The 17,419-nt window shown below is 31.2% G+C and overlaps 1 protein-coding gene across 1 annotated transcript in view; it reads right to left on the bottom strand.

The window, feature by feature from the left end:
• Window positions 1-3,376: 3,376 nt before the first annotated feature.
• LOC133203901 (aryl hydrocarbon receptor protein 1-like) overlaps window positions 3,377-17,419 on the bottom strand; it is a 36,719-nt gene continuing 22,676 nt past the window's right edge. The window contains exons 3-11 of the mRNA XM_061339700.1: window positions 15,866-15,966; window positions 15,191-15,280; window positions 13,770-13,905; window positions 13,369-13,442; window positions 12,992-13,179; window positions 6,049-6,155; window positions 5,035-5,176; window positions 3,761-4,921; window positions 3,377-3,638 (exon numbers count right to left, since the gene is read on the bottom strand). Of these exons, the coding sequence (XP_061195684.1) occupies window positions 3,434-3,638; window positions 3,761-4,921; window positions 5,035-5,176; window positions 6,049-6,155; window positions 12,992-13,179; window positions 13,369-13,442; window positions 13,770-13,905; window positions 15,191-15,280; window positions 15,866-15,966 (2,204 nt within the window). The 3' untranslated portion in view covers window positions 3,377-3,433. The remainder of the gene's footprint in view (window positions 3,639-3,760; window positions 4,922-5,034; window positions 5,177-6,048; window positions 6,156-12,991; window positions 13,180-13,368; window positions 13,443-13,769; window positions 13,906-15,190; window positions 15,281-15,865; window positions 15,967-17,419) is intronic.

Here is a 17,419-nt window from a genome sequence, read left to right as displayed (position 1 = left end):
CACACTGTGAAAGGATATCGAAGTAAGAAAATACGATTTCTGGCCTGTCATAAGATAGAGATAGTAACTAAACCATCTTGATAGAGACTAAAACTGTAAATTTTTTCCTAAAGATATTGCCTAAACCCATATTACAATGTTTTCAATATCACAATTGCTAAGCTATGACGTCTCAACCACTCAACTAAGACGTCTTTGCCAAAGAGAAATCAAAGAAAATATAATAGACAGAAAATTGAATGTTTTGTAGTTGGATATGGGATTTATTTCACTCGTGAGACATGATTTCTGGATATTTTTACTCGTGCTTCGCACTCGTAAAAATATCAAAAAAAAAAAAAAAAAAAAAATCCTGTCCCACTCGTGAAATAAAAACCATATACAAAGACAAAATATTGAATATCCTCTATATATTTGCAAGGGCTTAAGAGAGAGTTCACCTACTACATTTTAAAAGTAGCCAAATATTTAAGTTTTGGGCAGACTGGACAAAATGATTAGAACGTCGATCTTCGAGAGCATAAATCCTAATCTTTGTAGATGTATAAGCAAGAATTTTGCATTTAATATAGGGGAAATTTATCCAGTGGCCACTCATACATGTTGCCTTTTTAGGCTGCTGGTACAACACATCCAAAGCCATCCAAAATGACCTCTAGCCATGAAGAAAATTGACGGAAAAGTTCACGTATATCAGATAAACCGTTACATAATTGTTCTATAATGTTCCTACTGGAGCAAGAGTCTTGCACATGACATGCAATTAAATTATTTTAGATTCAATTAGGTTATGCTTGTGCGGTTTTTTGGCAATGGCGTTATCTAGTACTCAGTGTTAGACTCTACAAGACGAATATTGGAATGTCACGGCATGTCTGCATTTTGCTTTTTTTGAATATTTATTTCCTCAGTAATACACCATACTGTGATAATCCTATTGCAGCGACTTTCGTCCAATTTTCCTCCAAGATTGATGCGGTGTCTTGTAAATTAAGTACACCCAAGATGGTCAAATAATGATTTCTTTTCCCTTCGAAAAAATGCAATCAGTTCTTCGGGATGAAAGATAGAATTGTTATATTTGCTGCTCTTTGGAATACTATTTCTGTAATAACTCTATTCAATTTTAATTCAAAAGCGCTTCGTTTCCCATTTTTGCTCATGTCCCTCGAGTGAGAGAAAATTGATACAGGGTTACCAGTTATTATACACATATTAAGCCTTGCGTGCCAATTGAACAAAATTTATTCATCCGCGGCAACTCTGGGACTACATTCGCGTGTTAAGATACAGACGATCAGCCATGGCGGACGACAGCTGCCCAGTATTCTATTGGCCTCGACGAAGTCGTTCGTCTCTCAATTTATTTTTGTCATTTTCTATGACTTTTTCCAGCTTTCCATCGGAAGAAAATGAAAAACCTAATGCTGTGTTACGCCTAGCACCTTTTTATTTGTCGACTTCTTCCGCTGAAATTTTTCACAATATTCCCGAATAATACCCATCTTTTGTCACGATATTTTTTCCAAAGGATTTTTGAGGATCATTGATTAATTAAAGTAGTTTCTGTACTCCACCACCTCGACTAATCTACAAACATAATTTGAGAAAATTATGTCGTAACTCAATTACGCACCGCTATGTGTCAATAACGTTTATATAACATAAAGACCAGTTTATTCACGGATGTCACTTTTCTATTGTAGGCCACTAAACGTTTCCTGACCATATAATAATCGTCAAACACCAGGTATGCAATAACGTTCATTATTAATTACAAACTGGATTCATTTCTTATTTCTTTTTCTTTTGTTATGGTTGAAGAGTTATTTTTAATTCTAGTTAATGTCTCAGACTTCAAGTGAGATTTCTTTGAATTTCTTATTCAGAACATGTTCCGAAGCTAAAAGAAAGGTCTAAATGTGGTAGAAAGCAAAAAATAATTTTTAAAAAAATTGATTCTATCATATCAAGAAAACTGGAGCTCTGATTCCAAGACCATAAACTGAGAACAAACGTAAGTCAAAATTTGATTTTGAATACCATCTTCCTGATTTTTATTGAATAAACATGTTTAACAAAGTTGCAGGTTTGTATAAAGTTCAGATACAATGAACTGAGAAAAATTTTGTTTTAGTTTCAAAATTATTTAACAATTTGACTCAAGTTTAAAGTCTTGGGGCTTGATCTTCAAATAAACGCAAAAAGAATCACATGTATTTGAACCGCCAATCCAATCTAATACCACATTGATGGTGAGGAAATTTACATGTATATTCCACTGCTTTGAGGAAAAAAGGCCTTTATGGAAGCTCCAACTACAGCTATATTGCCCGTTATACAAGAATATCATTATAATTCATAGTTGTAATCCATAATTGAGTAGGATAATAGAAAGACATTTTTTGATATAGAAATTCAGAAAAAGCCATCAATTCTAGTTATGAAAGGGTTTATGTTTTCAAAATTTTAATGTAAATAGAATTCTAAAGACTAATATCAGCAATGATTCCAAGTTCTCTAAGAGGCTTTTCCATCACTCAAAAATGAAATCAATGCTTGACTTGCTAAGATCTTGTGAAAAACTCTTTCCAGTCACTGCCTTAAAATAAAAATACTTCTCATGTTTTATTATATTTTATTTTATTTAGATACATATTCATGTCATATCGTTATGTATTTTATATGGCAATAAACATAAAAGACAACAAAATCATAAATTTCAACGATAATCATTACGAAATATTTAGTACATTTAATATCATTTAGGGTCATGTACAATATTTTACAATAAATTAAAACACTAGGTTTGCAACAGAATAAATTACAGGGAATTTCTTTAGATATTGTATAATGTAAAGAAGGAAAACATATACATTATGTTGATAATCCAATGGTATATATAAACTTATCAATCATGATAGGGAATAATGATATTATTATATAGCATTAAATATGATACTTGGAACAAATTTATTTATTTCGTGTGAACTTGCTATTTGAAATAACTAAAACTATAACAAATTATCAGTAATAACAAGAGCATAAATTACAGGTAAAATTTACTCTTTCATTTTTATATATATTTTTAAAAAAAAAAACCTTTCAGTTTAAAAATTGAAAAACAAATTTTGAACAGTTTCAAGGAAAGCACTGGCTTGCTAAAACATGTCTAGGAGATGAAGCATAAAAGAAAAAGAATGATCTGTAGTGATGAACTTGCTTTCCATACATCCGTGTTACTTGAATATGCTTTACAAATATACAAAAGCTAATATGATATTATTTTGAATCAGTGGTCGATCATACATTTACATTTTAGGATAGAAACAAACATCGATGATAGATCTTATGAAATTGTTTACCTTATATGAGTGTGAACACATATTTATTCAATTAGAAGCACGTACAAAACAAACAACCGAACCATCGATCATGTAATTGTGACTTTGGAAAGGTGAGACATATTATCAGAAATAATTCCACGTTTTTGATGACATGAGTACATATCATCCGCTTGGATTGACCAGTCCTTTGGGTCGCCATATGCAGTGTGGGATGATGGGTACTGGTACCATGGAGATGTTTTAACAACAGGGACAGGTATTCCACCGGTCATAGGCTGTTTGTCGTACATTCTGTAAAAAAATGAAACAAATGAAAAGACATAGAACCATACATTTTAACCTTTAACATAAAATCTAAATTATCCTTTTTTTCCGTCAATATTTTAGAAAAATGAATTTTATCAAATACAAACCTAGGAGGTGTTCGATTAGAAATTGCTGAATGTATCACTGAGGCTGGGGTGGCGCCGGTAACGGGACTACTAGTTGAAAGCATACCACTGTCATTCTTATTTACACAGTTCACTTTTGGACTTTCTACGGGATCTGATCTAGGTGTAGAAATAGGACTGGGGTGAACATTCTGGTTTGATTTTGTACAATGCCATGACGCTGTATTGTTTATAACGTTTACCCGCGTGGAATTATTGTTGTATATATTCACAGGGGGACTTCCCATATGGTCCGAGTTCCTAGAGGATTGGAGAGATCTTGGACTAGCAGCGTTTTTAATCACGGAACTGTGATGTAATGGCATCGTTGCACTCATTCCCTGATTTGATCCAATATCAGACGGAGAACATATCACTTTAGTTTCTTTAAACAAAGAAGACGTCGTCGATAGACATGGATTATGCCCTACAATTCCATCAACTCCATTATACATGGCTGACGACCTTAAATCTACAGGTTCTAGTGACCCATTTAGTCTTGTAGGGAGTCTCTCGTTGCCATACTCGTATGCATATTTTCGATAATCGTTGTCATAGCGACCGACATCTTCACCGTAATGGACCTTTTTGGCAATGTCCAAGTCATAAGAATTGAATCCGTACTTTGTCACATCATAACCAAACTTTGTTGGCTGAGCCATCAAGTCTGAGTAACCATTGCCCGGATAAGCAAGAGTATGCTGGTATTGTCTATGAGGATCTAAGTAATATCCATTAGTGTAGGCGTGTTTTTCTGTGTCCGACAGACGGTAACTGTCCGCTGTGGGATATACAGTTCCAGGAAAACTAGCGTAACCTCGATAAATGTCGGGTTCGATTGGTGACGGATACGGGTATAAGATGTCGGGTTTGAAGTCTGCACCTTCGTATCCATTGTATTGTGGGTATCCCGCATATCCATTAAGCACCGGTTCACGAGAACATTTTCGCTTTCGACCCGGACTTTGTATGTAGTTTTCACGTACACAATTTTTTTGCTTTTTGTTTTTCACATTTTTCATTTTTGATGCAATTTCGTCATTAGGAAAGTCAAATCCTGAGCAAATGTCTAAGTCAAGCAATGGATATGGCAATTTGAACTCGTTTCCTCTCTTGTGAAAAAGATCAGCTCCTTCATCATCACTAAAACGTGCCACAAAAATACAATAATAAGCAGGGGTTGATACATAGTAAATCAAATGCAATAGATTATTTCATGCCAATTATTTAATTTTCAGAGTTGGAGGTAAACTTACGTTAGTTGTCTATGAGTACAAATCACGAAATCAGGTTTGCTGTTTTTGTAGATGACCTTGCAGCTTGACTGGAGCCATAACCATCTAAACTCTTTAGTACACCAACGGTACGCGATTAAACCAGAACTACCAGTTTTAATCACTGGAAACAAAGATAAATAAAATTTATGACAGGAATTGAATATATTAAAGAAAGAAACTTAAGGCTCAAGCAACAAAATAATAAGTATCAAATTGTCAAAGTGACTAGTGTATGTACTGTACTGTGTTTGGTACATACGTACTAGAATTTTTTAACTAAGTCCAACTACATTTGTACATGTGTTGAACAAGTCAATGTTAAAAATAAAACCACTATCAATAAAACATGTACCATATTTTTATTATCAATATTAGCCAACCGGATAATACATAATTGTTACAAAAAATATGATAATTATCCAAATTCCTTTTACATAATATAAAGACATAGTCAATCAAATGCAACTATTTATGGATCATGGATCAATTTTCCCCCAACAAGAGAAATGTGTGACAAAGGGTGTCAGCTATGTACTGTATACTGACTGCTGGCGACAGCCTGGGCTTCCCTTGTCCTCGTCGGGGGACACAGATATCAGTAAACAAAGACAAGGTGAACCATGAAGATCAACTATTAGCTGCCAGGTTGATTTTTAACAGCAACTGAGAGCAAAGGATATGTCAAATTGTCAAACGTCTGTCTTTCACGATATTGCATTTCAGTTTTATTTGAAATTTCATTCATTGTTTAGGATTATAATACGCTGGCAGTGATAAAAGCGGTATTTCATAGAAATTTTGTGAGCATATTGTGGTTGAAATGGCAAGAAAACAATCTCAATTAAAAAAAAAAACAACAGGAAAATCTGCTTTAAGGATCTACGATTTTGAAAATTTCAATCTGGTTTAGGATAATAAGTATTGATCATTTAATGCTGGCATAATATTTACATGATTTGACGTTATCTAAAAAAAAATTGAAAAAAAACTTACATTCCTGATGAGCAGATGAGAAATAATTGAGGTCATCTGGATGAATAAGGTCATATCCAGATTTAGTTGCCAATTCTCTATCTGAAAATCCAAACATGGCTTTTCCTCTGCAAAAAAGAGAATATCTTATTAGAAGTGAATATAATTAAGTTCTCTGGAGGTTTGTCATCATGTACTATTTCAATTTAAAAACAACGACACCGCAAGGTGGAGGTTGCCCTCGCAAAAGAGCTATCACTACGCCCCCCCCCCCCCCCCCCCCACACACACATTCACACACAATGCGTTACTATATTACTATATCTCCTCCAACTTCCTTGCGAGGGAATAAAAGACAGCAAACATATACTGGAAAAGTTTTGTAGTCTTAACGTAACTTATCACTATGCAACTGTTAAACAGTATCACTTATATTAGGCCCAAATGTCTTGGAAAAAATCGTTTTAGGCTGTTTCTTAATATAATTCACATTTATGGCAAGCGCTTGTTATAAGTCGTCAGTGTTATTGAAACTAACCTTTTAAAGCAAAAATACAATGGAAAAATTCAATTAAAAAGTTTTACCTTTACAATGATATACCATATGCCATAGGCTGTTATATTCCTGAAATCGGAATTTTTGTCAGCCAAAATCGGTCAATTTTCCCTCTTATGAGATAACATATAAAACAAAGATAAGTTTGATTCTTTATCCTTGAAACTGTTTTAATGGAATGTCAAATAACAAAATTTGTCTTAAAGCCTATTACATGTATATAATAATCTACATTTTGCACTTATTTGATCAAGCACAATCCAAAAATTTGTGAAGCTAGTGCAAAAGGTAAACAATAAATTTTTCTTCATATTTGGAGTAAAATTAATCAAGTTTTGAAGAAATGAAGTAAATAACATGCATTTTACAAATTTAGTGTCATGCTTTATATAACCCTCTGAAATATTCATACACTGTTTAATGCCTGTCAAAATATCTAAAATCAAATATTTATATAAATGTTTTCAATGCTTTAAGTCTATTTTAATTGAATAAATAAAAATGGAATGAACAACATAACAACGTATAACAACTTCAATACACAGTCTGATTTCTCTGCCATTACAGTTGAATTCATTTAGGTAGTACTTTTTAAGAAACTGAACATCAGTTTTCATTAATTTATCCTAAAATATAGTTTTTGGTTTGTAACTTAAAAATAAATGTAGATTTTAGAATTTTAAAATCATTGCGGACACTATATTTCATGAGCGCCAATTTTATTAACATCAATCAATTTTTATTATCGTGATAAAAATGACAAATTCAATGACAAACACTGAAAATTGTAGAAAATACAGACAAAAGCTGAAAGAAAAATAAAGAAAAGAAAAGAAAAAGATAAATCAGGAAACAAGCAACAAGGTCCTATGAAAAATGTTGATCAAGAGTAACGTCACCAAAATAATAATAATGATAATGATAAGTCTTAAAATTCAAAAGAACAGAAAAAAGAAGAAACATTACAGAATGATAGATCTAAATCTCGTTATTGAAGGAGCAGTAAAGAAAGGGAGAAAACAGATACCGGATGTATATAAGAACAAAAATTCAGCAGAAAAAGACAATTCGGAAGCAGTTTTTAGATGAAAATTAGTGCATGAAGATCGAGCTTAAAATTGGAGGGTCCTGCAACAGCAAGACCGAGACCACAAAAATGACACATCTGATGCTGATGTCATAAGAGAAGAGAAACATTTAGGTGACAAACATCAGACCAGTGAGAACTTATTTTGTGTTGAAATTTCAGGAAGAAATACAATTAATGTATATACATGTATATAACTGCAGATGTTAATAGCTACATGTATCATGATTTCTTTTGGGGGTTTATTTCTCAGCTTATTTCAGGTCCGAACACAACAAAAAACGTAAATGAAATAGTAATAAAAAAAAAAAAATAAAATGAAATAAAAATTAAAAATATTAAGACTCTTTGGAACGGTAAATTTTTTGTAGTGTCCGTAACGATTTTGTGATTTAATAGAATTTACTTTGCTTCTTTCAAAAGACGGTTTAGTAAAATACATTTAATATTGAATAAATTCTATATGAGGAAAAGAAGAGAACTATCACACAATATCTTGAGCTTGTTTACCTAATTGGTATTTTTTCACAGTTTTGTGACTTGTTGCATTGTGTGAACATTGAAACAAAATTGCATAGTATCGTATAAGTGGAAATTTTAGCGTGACGCAAATTTAGTGATTTGTCCTAAAATTTGATATTTTATTTTTAGCGATTTTATAATGCTCACTTAATAAGCTATTACAGATAACACAAAGTTATTTTTTAGCGATATTCTATGTTAGCGATCTTAGCACTCTCGCTAATAATGCCAAAATTAAATCCTTGCTAAAAATTCTGCTTATATGTATTTGGATTTCAAAAAGAAGTTGCAATGGATTTGCAAAATTAATTATTTTTTCAGAAATTTCAAAAGAAATGAAATTAGTGTTTTCAATTATCTATTGTGTCCGCAACGAATTGATACAGTACGATTTTGATATCCTCAGAAATGTAAAAAGTGAATATAACGAACACTTATCAATCTCCTAAATCCAGTAAACAAAACAAAACATAAATAAGACAAAAACACGGGCCGCTGGAACTACCAGAGGTGGGATCAGGTACCTAAGAGGACCAAGCATCCCCTTGAAGAAATAAACAAAAATTTGAAGAAAGAAAAGCAATGAAAATCTAAATAAATTGTAATATTTCTTTTATTTTTCCCTACTGTGATTTTTTTAGTAAATATTTTTCACATTATGTCATAAGTAGGTAAATTAGAATGGTCGAATCTACCATGAAATGATTTTATCAAAGAAACAATCTCAGATTCATTTTTCTTCTAATTAAAGTAAATATACAATATTTCCTTTAAGATAACTTTAAACACTGTGTCAGATACTGAAACACTATTATAATTTTTAATTACAAATATAAAAAAAAAATTGGTTATAACATTATTACTACGGTAGGAATAGTATACATATACCCCTTCCTTCCTCTTCACATTGTTAGTCGGTTCCAAAAAAGTGATTACACATAAATATTTAAAAATTCTACACTCATGTCCCTTTCAGAAAAATCATAAGACTTTAAAGAATATTCAGTTTCATTTTTCAAAAATGTTGCCAAGCTGTGTAAAATACTGTGAAACAGCCACTTTATGTTTTTTTTTCCCTTTCTTTTAACATTTCAACAAAAAAAAAATGAACTTTAGATGCACGTGAGAGAAATATACAATTTTTTAAAAACTAGTTCATTTTATTACTATTTTTATTCTGATCTTTTGATGTTTTCGTAATTCTAAACAAAGTGTAGGAGGATATTATGTAAAAAAAAATGCATTGAAAATTACCTTCTCTTTCAGATTTTGACAATATGTAAACACGTTTAAAATAAATTTTTAGAGTTAGAATATTTAACTGCTTGTCTCACGAAAACCTGTGAAATTACTGTTTTATTAGGTTACAAATTAAGAATATATTACAACATATCAAAATTTCAACAAAGTTTAACAACAATAGAAGATCGCAAAAATATACGAAATGGGATCTGTAAAAAAATGGTTTGATTTACAAGTACATAGTTGTCCCAAATATAAACAAACATATCACCAACAAAATTTAGCTGTGTCATTGTAAATATTGAGAGCTATGATCTTAAATTACTGTAGGTCGACCTTGAAGGCGTTACAAAAATCTTCATATTCATATAAGAGATCAAAGTTTTAACATGAAACTTAAAGTAAAGGTTTTCAGAAAGAATGAGTTTGCTATATAATAAATGTATAAGAGAACAAGGTTTTAAAAGAAAAAAAAAACACATTTAAGACTCCTCGTTATGAAAATGCGTATAAGAAGTACAGAAATACATATTACCCTAACAAAAAACATGCTATAGTTTACTATATATAGTATCAAAGTTTTTACTATATTAAATTAAAGTATTTTACTATGGATTTTAGATTGTTATATTTTATGTTCTCCAATTTGAACATGCGCATTTTTTTTTATATAACATGAAAATGTTATTTGTATATTCACATATTATTCCCCAATTTCATTGGTATGAAATTTGAGATTTTAAGCTGCAAAATCTCAGAAAAAAGTTCTAAAGTAAAGTTTCATAGTAAATTAAAGTATAAAAGTACTAAGTATTTACTATAATTATCTAGCAGATCTGAAGGAAACAATCGAATTTATGTAAGGCATTGCTAATTGCTGACATATTGATTGAGTCAAAAAAAATCTCAATATCAATAATCTGCTTAATATTCTGGTGAAAGAAAATGTCATCTTCTGGCAAATTAAAAACAACTGAAAAACCAACTACATTTGACTACATTTGACTATGTAAGTTGACATTGTCATATCTGCATAGATATTACACAAACATGTTTGTATTCTAGAAAGCTGTTATGAATCATAAGAATATTTTGTATCTTAAATATATAAAAGAATAAAACCAGAATACAACTACAGAGTTACTTTCATGTTGTTCAGTTTATTTTTGAGGCAATAATTAAACTCTCCGTTAAGGAATCATTATAACTATTCACAAAGTGAAAGAAATATTTCTCACAAGAGGAAAATTTTACGCAGATAAAAATGAAAGAAAGCGTTAGTCCTCTATGTGTCATTCTATACATTAAGACTAAATGATCTAATTCAAAGCTGATACATGTACATTTCGATAGAAATGAAATTTAACTCATATGAGTTGCCTTATAAGGTGTTTTTTACTAGCATAATTTTATTTATTACATATTTCAAATATTAATAAACATCTCATTTCAGGATAAAACGAGCCGGGAGATTTCCTAAAAGCCAGGGCTTGTATACTGCTTAACCCTCGAGTCCATATTTATTGTCGATTGTGACTTTATTTTTCCTGAAGAAAATAAGTATTAAATATTCTTTTTCTTTGTCTAGACTGTTTCTGAATTAATAGTATTTTGCAAATTAAAATCCTTGGTGTAAAAAGAAACAAAATATATACATAAATTGATATTTTGGGTTTAGAAATTTGCTTCTGTGATTTGATTCAGTCTGCAGAATGACAAACTGTTTATTTTTAAGATAGATGCCTTCTTTATTCATCCAAACCAAATAATTCTTTTAAAAAGTTAAGGGCATTTAAAAATAGAATTTTCATTTTTTCCCTCCAAATTTTGTAATGCTTATGGAACGCTTCGTTCAAAAGAAAAAAAGAACACAACAGTGCCTTGAACGGTCAGTATATATGATCTGAATTGTCATTCATCTCGCATTTCATTGCATTCTGAACTTGCCACTGTATTATAATTTGAGTTGTCTTCTTTCATAAAAGTTTCATGCAATTTATAACAGCAAAGTAACAATTTTATTTGTTTGAACATTGTAAATAATTAATACCCAATATTGAGTTCGTAATTTGTATCTAACAGCTCGTAAAGTATTTATTATTTAGTCATCACATATCTCTTGCGTGATTGCTTTTTTTATTTTGTAGAGAATGTTCCTTCAGCAAGTTGGTTACAATTTCCAACACTTAACCAACACCTATCATGTTGAAAAAGACTAGACGATTTATACTGCTACAAGTCAACTACAAAGTCGTGACAGAAAACAGTAGCGCGTGAGAAAAAACAAGGGTCACGTAAATTTTAATGTCAATTACGACCTTCTTTACTACGAGGCGAAAGTTTTCATTCACAAAATGCTCATGTAACATTCCCGTGATCAAATTGCTAAAATGGACAGACAACAGGCGATAAATATCCCTAATTCATTCATAAAAATAACCCATCCTTCGTGTTTGTCCGATATGCTTGGACCCGTGAAAACTTCTATATAATACGGACAAGATAGAAACATGCAATATTAGATCGCTTGAACGAATCTTGACAGTGTAGCTATACGTTCGATGTTTGTAGTCGAAATTGGTTACACTTGTAGTATTTCGTCTTGATTTTCCCCATTTTTGACTTTTTCTTTCATTGTTTGACGAGTACATCCGGTTTTATTTTCACTTTACAGAATTTGATTACAATTTGTATATATACGATACATATCTATGATAATAGTGAAGATTAACATTTTCTAATGGTTGAGTTTCAATGCAATTATCTTCACAGCAAACAGTCATTAATGTGAAAGTAACACTGTTTTCCTATATCAGATTTGACAGAATGTCTATTTCAAAGATTTTGACTGTAATCCAAAATTTCTCAGCATTATCTAGGGTTCATAAAATCTTAAATCCGTTTAGCATAATTAACTTGTTCCACTGTTAAATCTGTAAAGTCATCATCACATAATGATAACAGATATCTGATATGGTCAAAGTTATAATAATTCACCATTCGAAGGATACGAGATGTCAAAGAAAAATAAATTAAAATGACAACCAATATAAAATACAGAAATTCAAAGAAGAATTTAAAGGATCGTATTTTGGAATTATGTCATCGAAAAGATATGATTAATGGCAAAGGTTACAGAAAGCAGCTTGCTGGTCTTTAAAACTGATATCTAAATCGCTGTTCCCTAGATTTAAATTTTGTAAACTACCCAACCTCTTTCCATATCAGCATTGAAAACTTCTGACCTCAAATTTGTAATATTTCTATAAAGTCTTCTTTTGTGGTATTTGGTTTAGAAATTGCACAATAGAACTGAAATTTCCATCTAATGAGTAATCTTATTTGTGAGGTTTGCGACCGTTGTTGTGTTTGAAAAAACCCTTTTCTACAGATAAGATGAATGGATTTTTCCTGCAAGCACCTGTGCACGATAAAACTCATTAAAGGAACTTACTAGTCAAAGATGCTCAAAACAGAAAAAAAAATTCACTCGGACATGACCATATTTCTTTTTACTCCGACAAATACTATTAAAACACAATGTAGATTTCACTTGCCTATTGTCCATTGACATGGGAGAAAAATCCATCTTATGCTTGGACTTAAAAGTGAGTTCTCGTGACGGGATGTCCATAAGGGAGAGTGGACCAAAGGGACAACATGTGGCAAATAACGCCAGCTGTGGCTCATCCGAACGTGCATTCTGCCCATGTAACATTCGTATCCATCCACTGATTTCTAGGGTCTGTAGAAAAATTCATACATTCACTGTACATATATCATGTATATATCTCAAAGTTAAGCTGTGATTTCTTTCAATTCACCTCATATCTTGAAATACATATTTGAGAGTGACACGTTATATTTTTCAGGTTATGGAGAGAAATGCAAATACAGCTGTAGTTTTCAACATGGAAAGTGGTCAAAAACTTACAATAAATCCAGAGGTGTTGTCTAACAAACATCTAAACCTAACAGTGAAAGATCTATGAAGGTGTCTAGAATTTTCTGAAACATAAAAATATGATATCAAGAGATGCATATTTTGATAAAGAGAAATTCCTTAATGCACTTTTGTCTACAAGAAAAAAGTTTAAAAAAAATAAATAAATGGAAGATCTTTTGATGTATAGGATAGGATGAATATGATACCGGTATTGTTTTACCCCATATTGTTTATTATGATATGTACATTGCTTTAAGCAGTCGCTGCATGCAATAAATGATATAAGTAATCAATACTCAATATTTATGAGATAATTCAAATTCTAAACTATTTTTAAACATTATTTTAAATGTTGTTATAGATACAGTATGCACCCTATAGAAACCAACCAGGCATCATGAGCTCGTGGAGGGACATATTGGCCTTATCCTGGGGAAGAGCAGAGTTCCAGGAAAGCTGACGTTTAAATTCCTCCCTGTCCTCTGAATGTATAAGCTCCATAACACTCTGGTGGATGATGTCCGACTAAACATACAATACATTTATGTTTTATTTCGTGTACAAAGTCAATGGTGGGATCCTGCTTAAATTAATAGATGATTAGAATGTATAACACCAGACTTGGTTCAATTGATATCATTCACTTCAGGTTTTATTCTTATATATACATGTATATCATGATTTTTACTTTTTCTATAAATACTACAATGAAAATTAAAAATAAAGACGATTGTTGTTCTGTTCACATTTAAGAGTTTTGAGATTGACCAAGTTCGTTATCGTCACTGTTTTATTGTAAACATATATTTGTTGTTCAGTAATTAAAAAAAAATGCAAAAATAGATGAAAAAATGCATTGCATGCCTCATATGAGTACACACAGGGCAGCGGTGTTTCCATTTCAAGCAATTCATTCATATTAAAAAAAAATACAAAATGAAGATCTGTGATTTACATTTTGCTGATAAAATAGAATCCCTTTCTCGAAAAACAATTGCTTTAAATTTTGCAAAAATGTGAAATCATATTTCAAACTCTTAACACTGAGGTTGCATTAGGAAAATACTCCGCTCAAAGATCAAAAGAGGGAGAAGAATTTAAATTTGCACGTTCATATCACCCAGTTGTAAATTTATGATTAGAAGATTTCCTTCGTTTTCAGCTCAATTTCCAGAGACTTAAAAGAGAATGGAACAAAGATGTTTATGACGATACAAAAACATTTAGGAAGATAATTACAGTCTTCAGAGGCCGCAGTTACATGACATTAAGTTAAATCATTTGGACGGTAAAAAGATATTACTTAAAGCGATTTTATCTGTTACTTCGAGGAGGATCGGAAAATTGAATTTTTGTTGGACAATACCGTTAAATCGAGCATGAGCAAAAACAATTCAAAGGGGTTGTCACAAGATCGAGCTCAATAACTAATCAATAGTAAGTGCATTACAATAATATGGAATACACATTACGATTTTCTTGAATACATGTAAGAAAAATAACAAAAAATACAATAATAATTTTGGTCTTTTATTTTTCTACCATCCAGGAATAACAAAATATGTTTGTGTTTATGTAGTTTTACCTTATTTGTAGAAAGAAACCCAGCATTTAAAAAAAAAAAATCCGTATTTTATATTCATTTGCATTTCTTTATTTTTTTAGGAAAAAGAAAAAAATGTTTCTCTGATATATTAGTATGTCAGTATAATTCTCTCTCTCTCTAATTATATAAGGGCTTATTTTCTCTCAGTTCTCTCTCTCTCTCTCCCTATTTTTTCTCTGTATAAAATTATGAATGTAAACCTACCTGGTGGAATCCCAGGTACTGCTCTACGGTCCTGGAGGCATAGAAAACCTCTCCATCACATGTTATCACAACCATGAAGCCATATAACGCCTGTAAAAGGAGAAAGTATAGGTAGGTGATCTTATAGAAATGTGTTAAAATGCACTCCTTGTTTGCAACCTTTTTCTTCCATCTCTCTCGTATTATAATTAACTGTGCCTAACTTTGAATAATTAATATTTTACCTTTTCTTGATGACTTTTGCAGACTCTTATGAACGAAAAGTTTTGGTATGTACCATTGTGTTAAACTACTTGTATATCAATATTATCAAAGTTACCAAGTTTTCTGATTCCCACGATCCACATTAATTATAAAGCAACCGGATAATAAATGATGGTATCAGTAATCATATGTGATTTAAATTACATTAATTGCACCAATAGAAATATGGTAGTGTAGAAAATATCACCAAAAAAACTGAAGTGTCAACCCGAAATCCAGATATATTGTTAAATGTTAAGATATAATAAATCACAAACAAATCTTTAGATACGTTTACAACTAATTAATGTTTTAAGATGCTTTATTTGAAAGATATTTCAATGCACGAAATAAAGTTAAATAAAACACAAGATAAAGCAGCATACAAACTACCCTTATAAGCCCTTTCTCTACAAGTTGTTTTAGTAATACCTGTAAAATACTGTCTCCTTCTGAAAAACCGGGTTCATGAAAGAGATGGGATCTTCCAATGATATGATGGCTATCCAAGTTGTATCGGTCGGGTAAAACTGCTACAATAAAACAATGTTTAAATCAGATGAGCTATAAAATATTAATAATTTATTTATTCCAATAATAATTACATGTATATACTTTATACCGCATAATATCATAAAGCATCATTCTATATATACACCTAACTTAAATTCTATCTACATGTATTTTGAATTTTTTTTTTCGAAAAGTCCCTTTTGCTTCCTTTTTTATTTAAACATTATTTTCTTCACAAAAAGTGAATGGAATTTGGCAACAAGCATGACCTATTTTAAATTTTAGCCCTCTCCTTACATTAAGTTAAGGTGGATACACACTTTTTTCATTACATGACAAAGTATTGTTTATCATTGTATTTGAGAATTGAGAAAAATATCTTTTTTCATAAATACCCTTGTTTTATTGATTTTTTTTTATTTTAAAGAGGTTTGATGTTTGGTATTAATTTGCAGTCAAATTTTCAGGAATGCAGCCCCTCAAATACCACCATATGCATATCAGTACATCAAAAATATTGGAGGAAAACTGATGCAGTGGATGAATATCAGGTAATTAAATATATTGTGATTCACCAAAGATCCCAACCATATAAAGTTGTGCCATGTCCATCAACGACATTGTATTACCACTCCCCAAAGAAATACTGAGCTGATCAAATTTTACCAAGAGCGGATAAATCTTGTCTGAAATGAGGTGTAACAATTTAGAGTGTTTATACCTGAGAAAATTTTAACAGAAAGCGGTTTGTCATAATGCAATTAGATCAGATCTGGGAACGAAGTTGATATCTGGACAGAATATAGCTTGTTCTTATATCAAATTATGCGAAAGTTAAAAATGGTAGCTGACATTTTATCTACTGTGACAAACATGGTTTTGTTTGCTTCCTTGAACAGAGCAGTCGGGCCAAGAAATGGAAGGCCTTAGTTTCGCGCAGAGATAGACGCTTGTGTTTGTTCATTTAGACGGAAAATGTCCATAACCTCTTCCACAACCATTGAGAAATTTTGAGAACTAATTATCCACAATTTTTCAGAGAGTTGTCAAAGGTCAAGAATGAACTAAAGATACTCCTATCTAGTTTCCATGGCTTTAAGTTTATTTGTAAAGTTTGAGGTTATAGCGATAATGCAGTTTGTAAAAGGAAAGCACTAACAATGCATTATTGTTTGGTAAACAGAATATCGGGAGATTTTATCTCTTTATATCAGATGTGCATCAGATTTATATAGCATATTACAAGATAAATGAAATAGTACTAGTGCAATATCAGCTTTGAAATTCCGAGCATGTCATCTCTGAAATCATCATCTAAATGCATAGAAATGGTAAAAAAGATAATTATATAAGATATGATTTTTTTTTAATCTTCAATCAGTGTGATATTGAGTTGAATCTCATAGATTGATAACTTTTTTTAAGTACATGGTAATCCAGATAAACATATATACTGAAATCAAACTTTTCATA

This window comes from Saccostrea echinata, unplaced genomic scaffold (assembly GCF_033153115.1).
Source record: "Saccostrea echinata isolate AGI-Se365-2 ecotype Australia unplaced genomic scaffold, CSIRO_AGI_Sech_v1 ptg000052l, whole genome shotgun sequence".
Classification (NCBI taxonomy): domain Eukaryota; kingdom Metazoa; phylum Mollusca; class Bivalvia; order Ostreida; family Ostreidae; genus Saccostrea; species Saccostrea echinata.
Note: the sequence above shows the minus strand (reverse complement) of the source record. Positions and strands in the feature narration are given on the sequence as shown.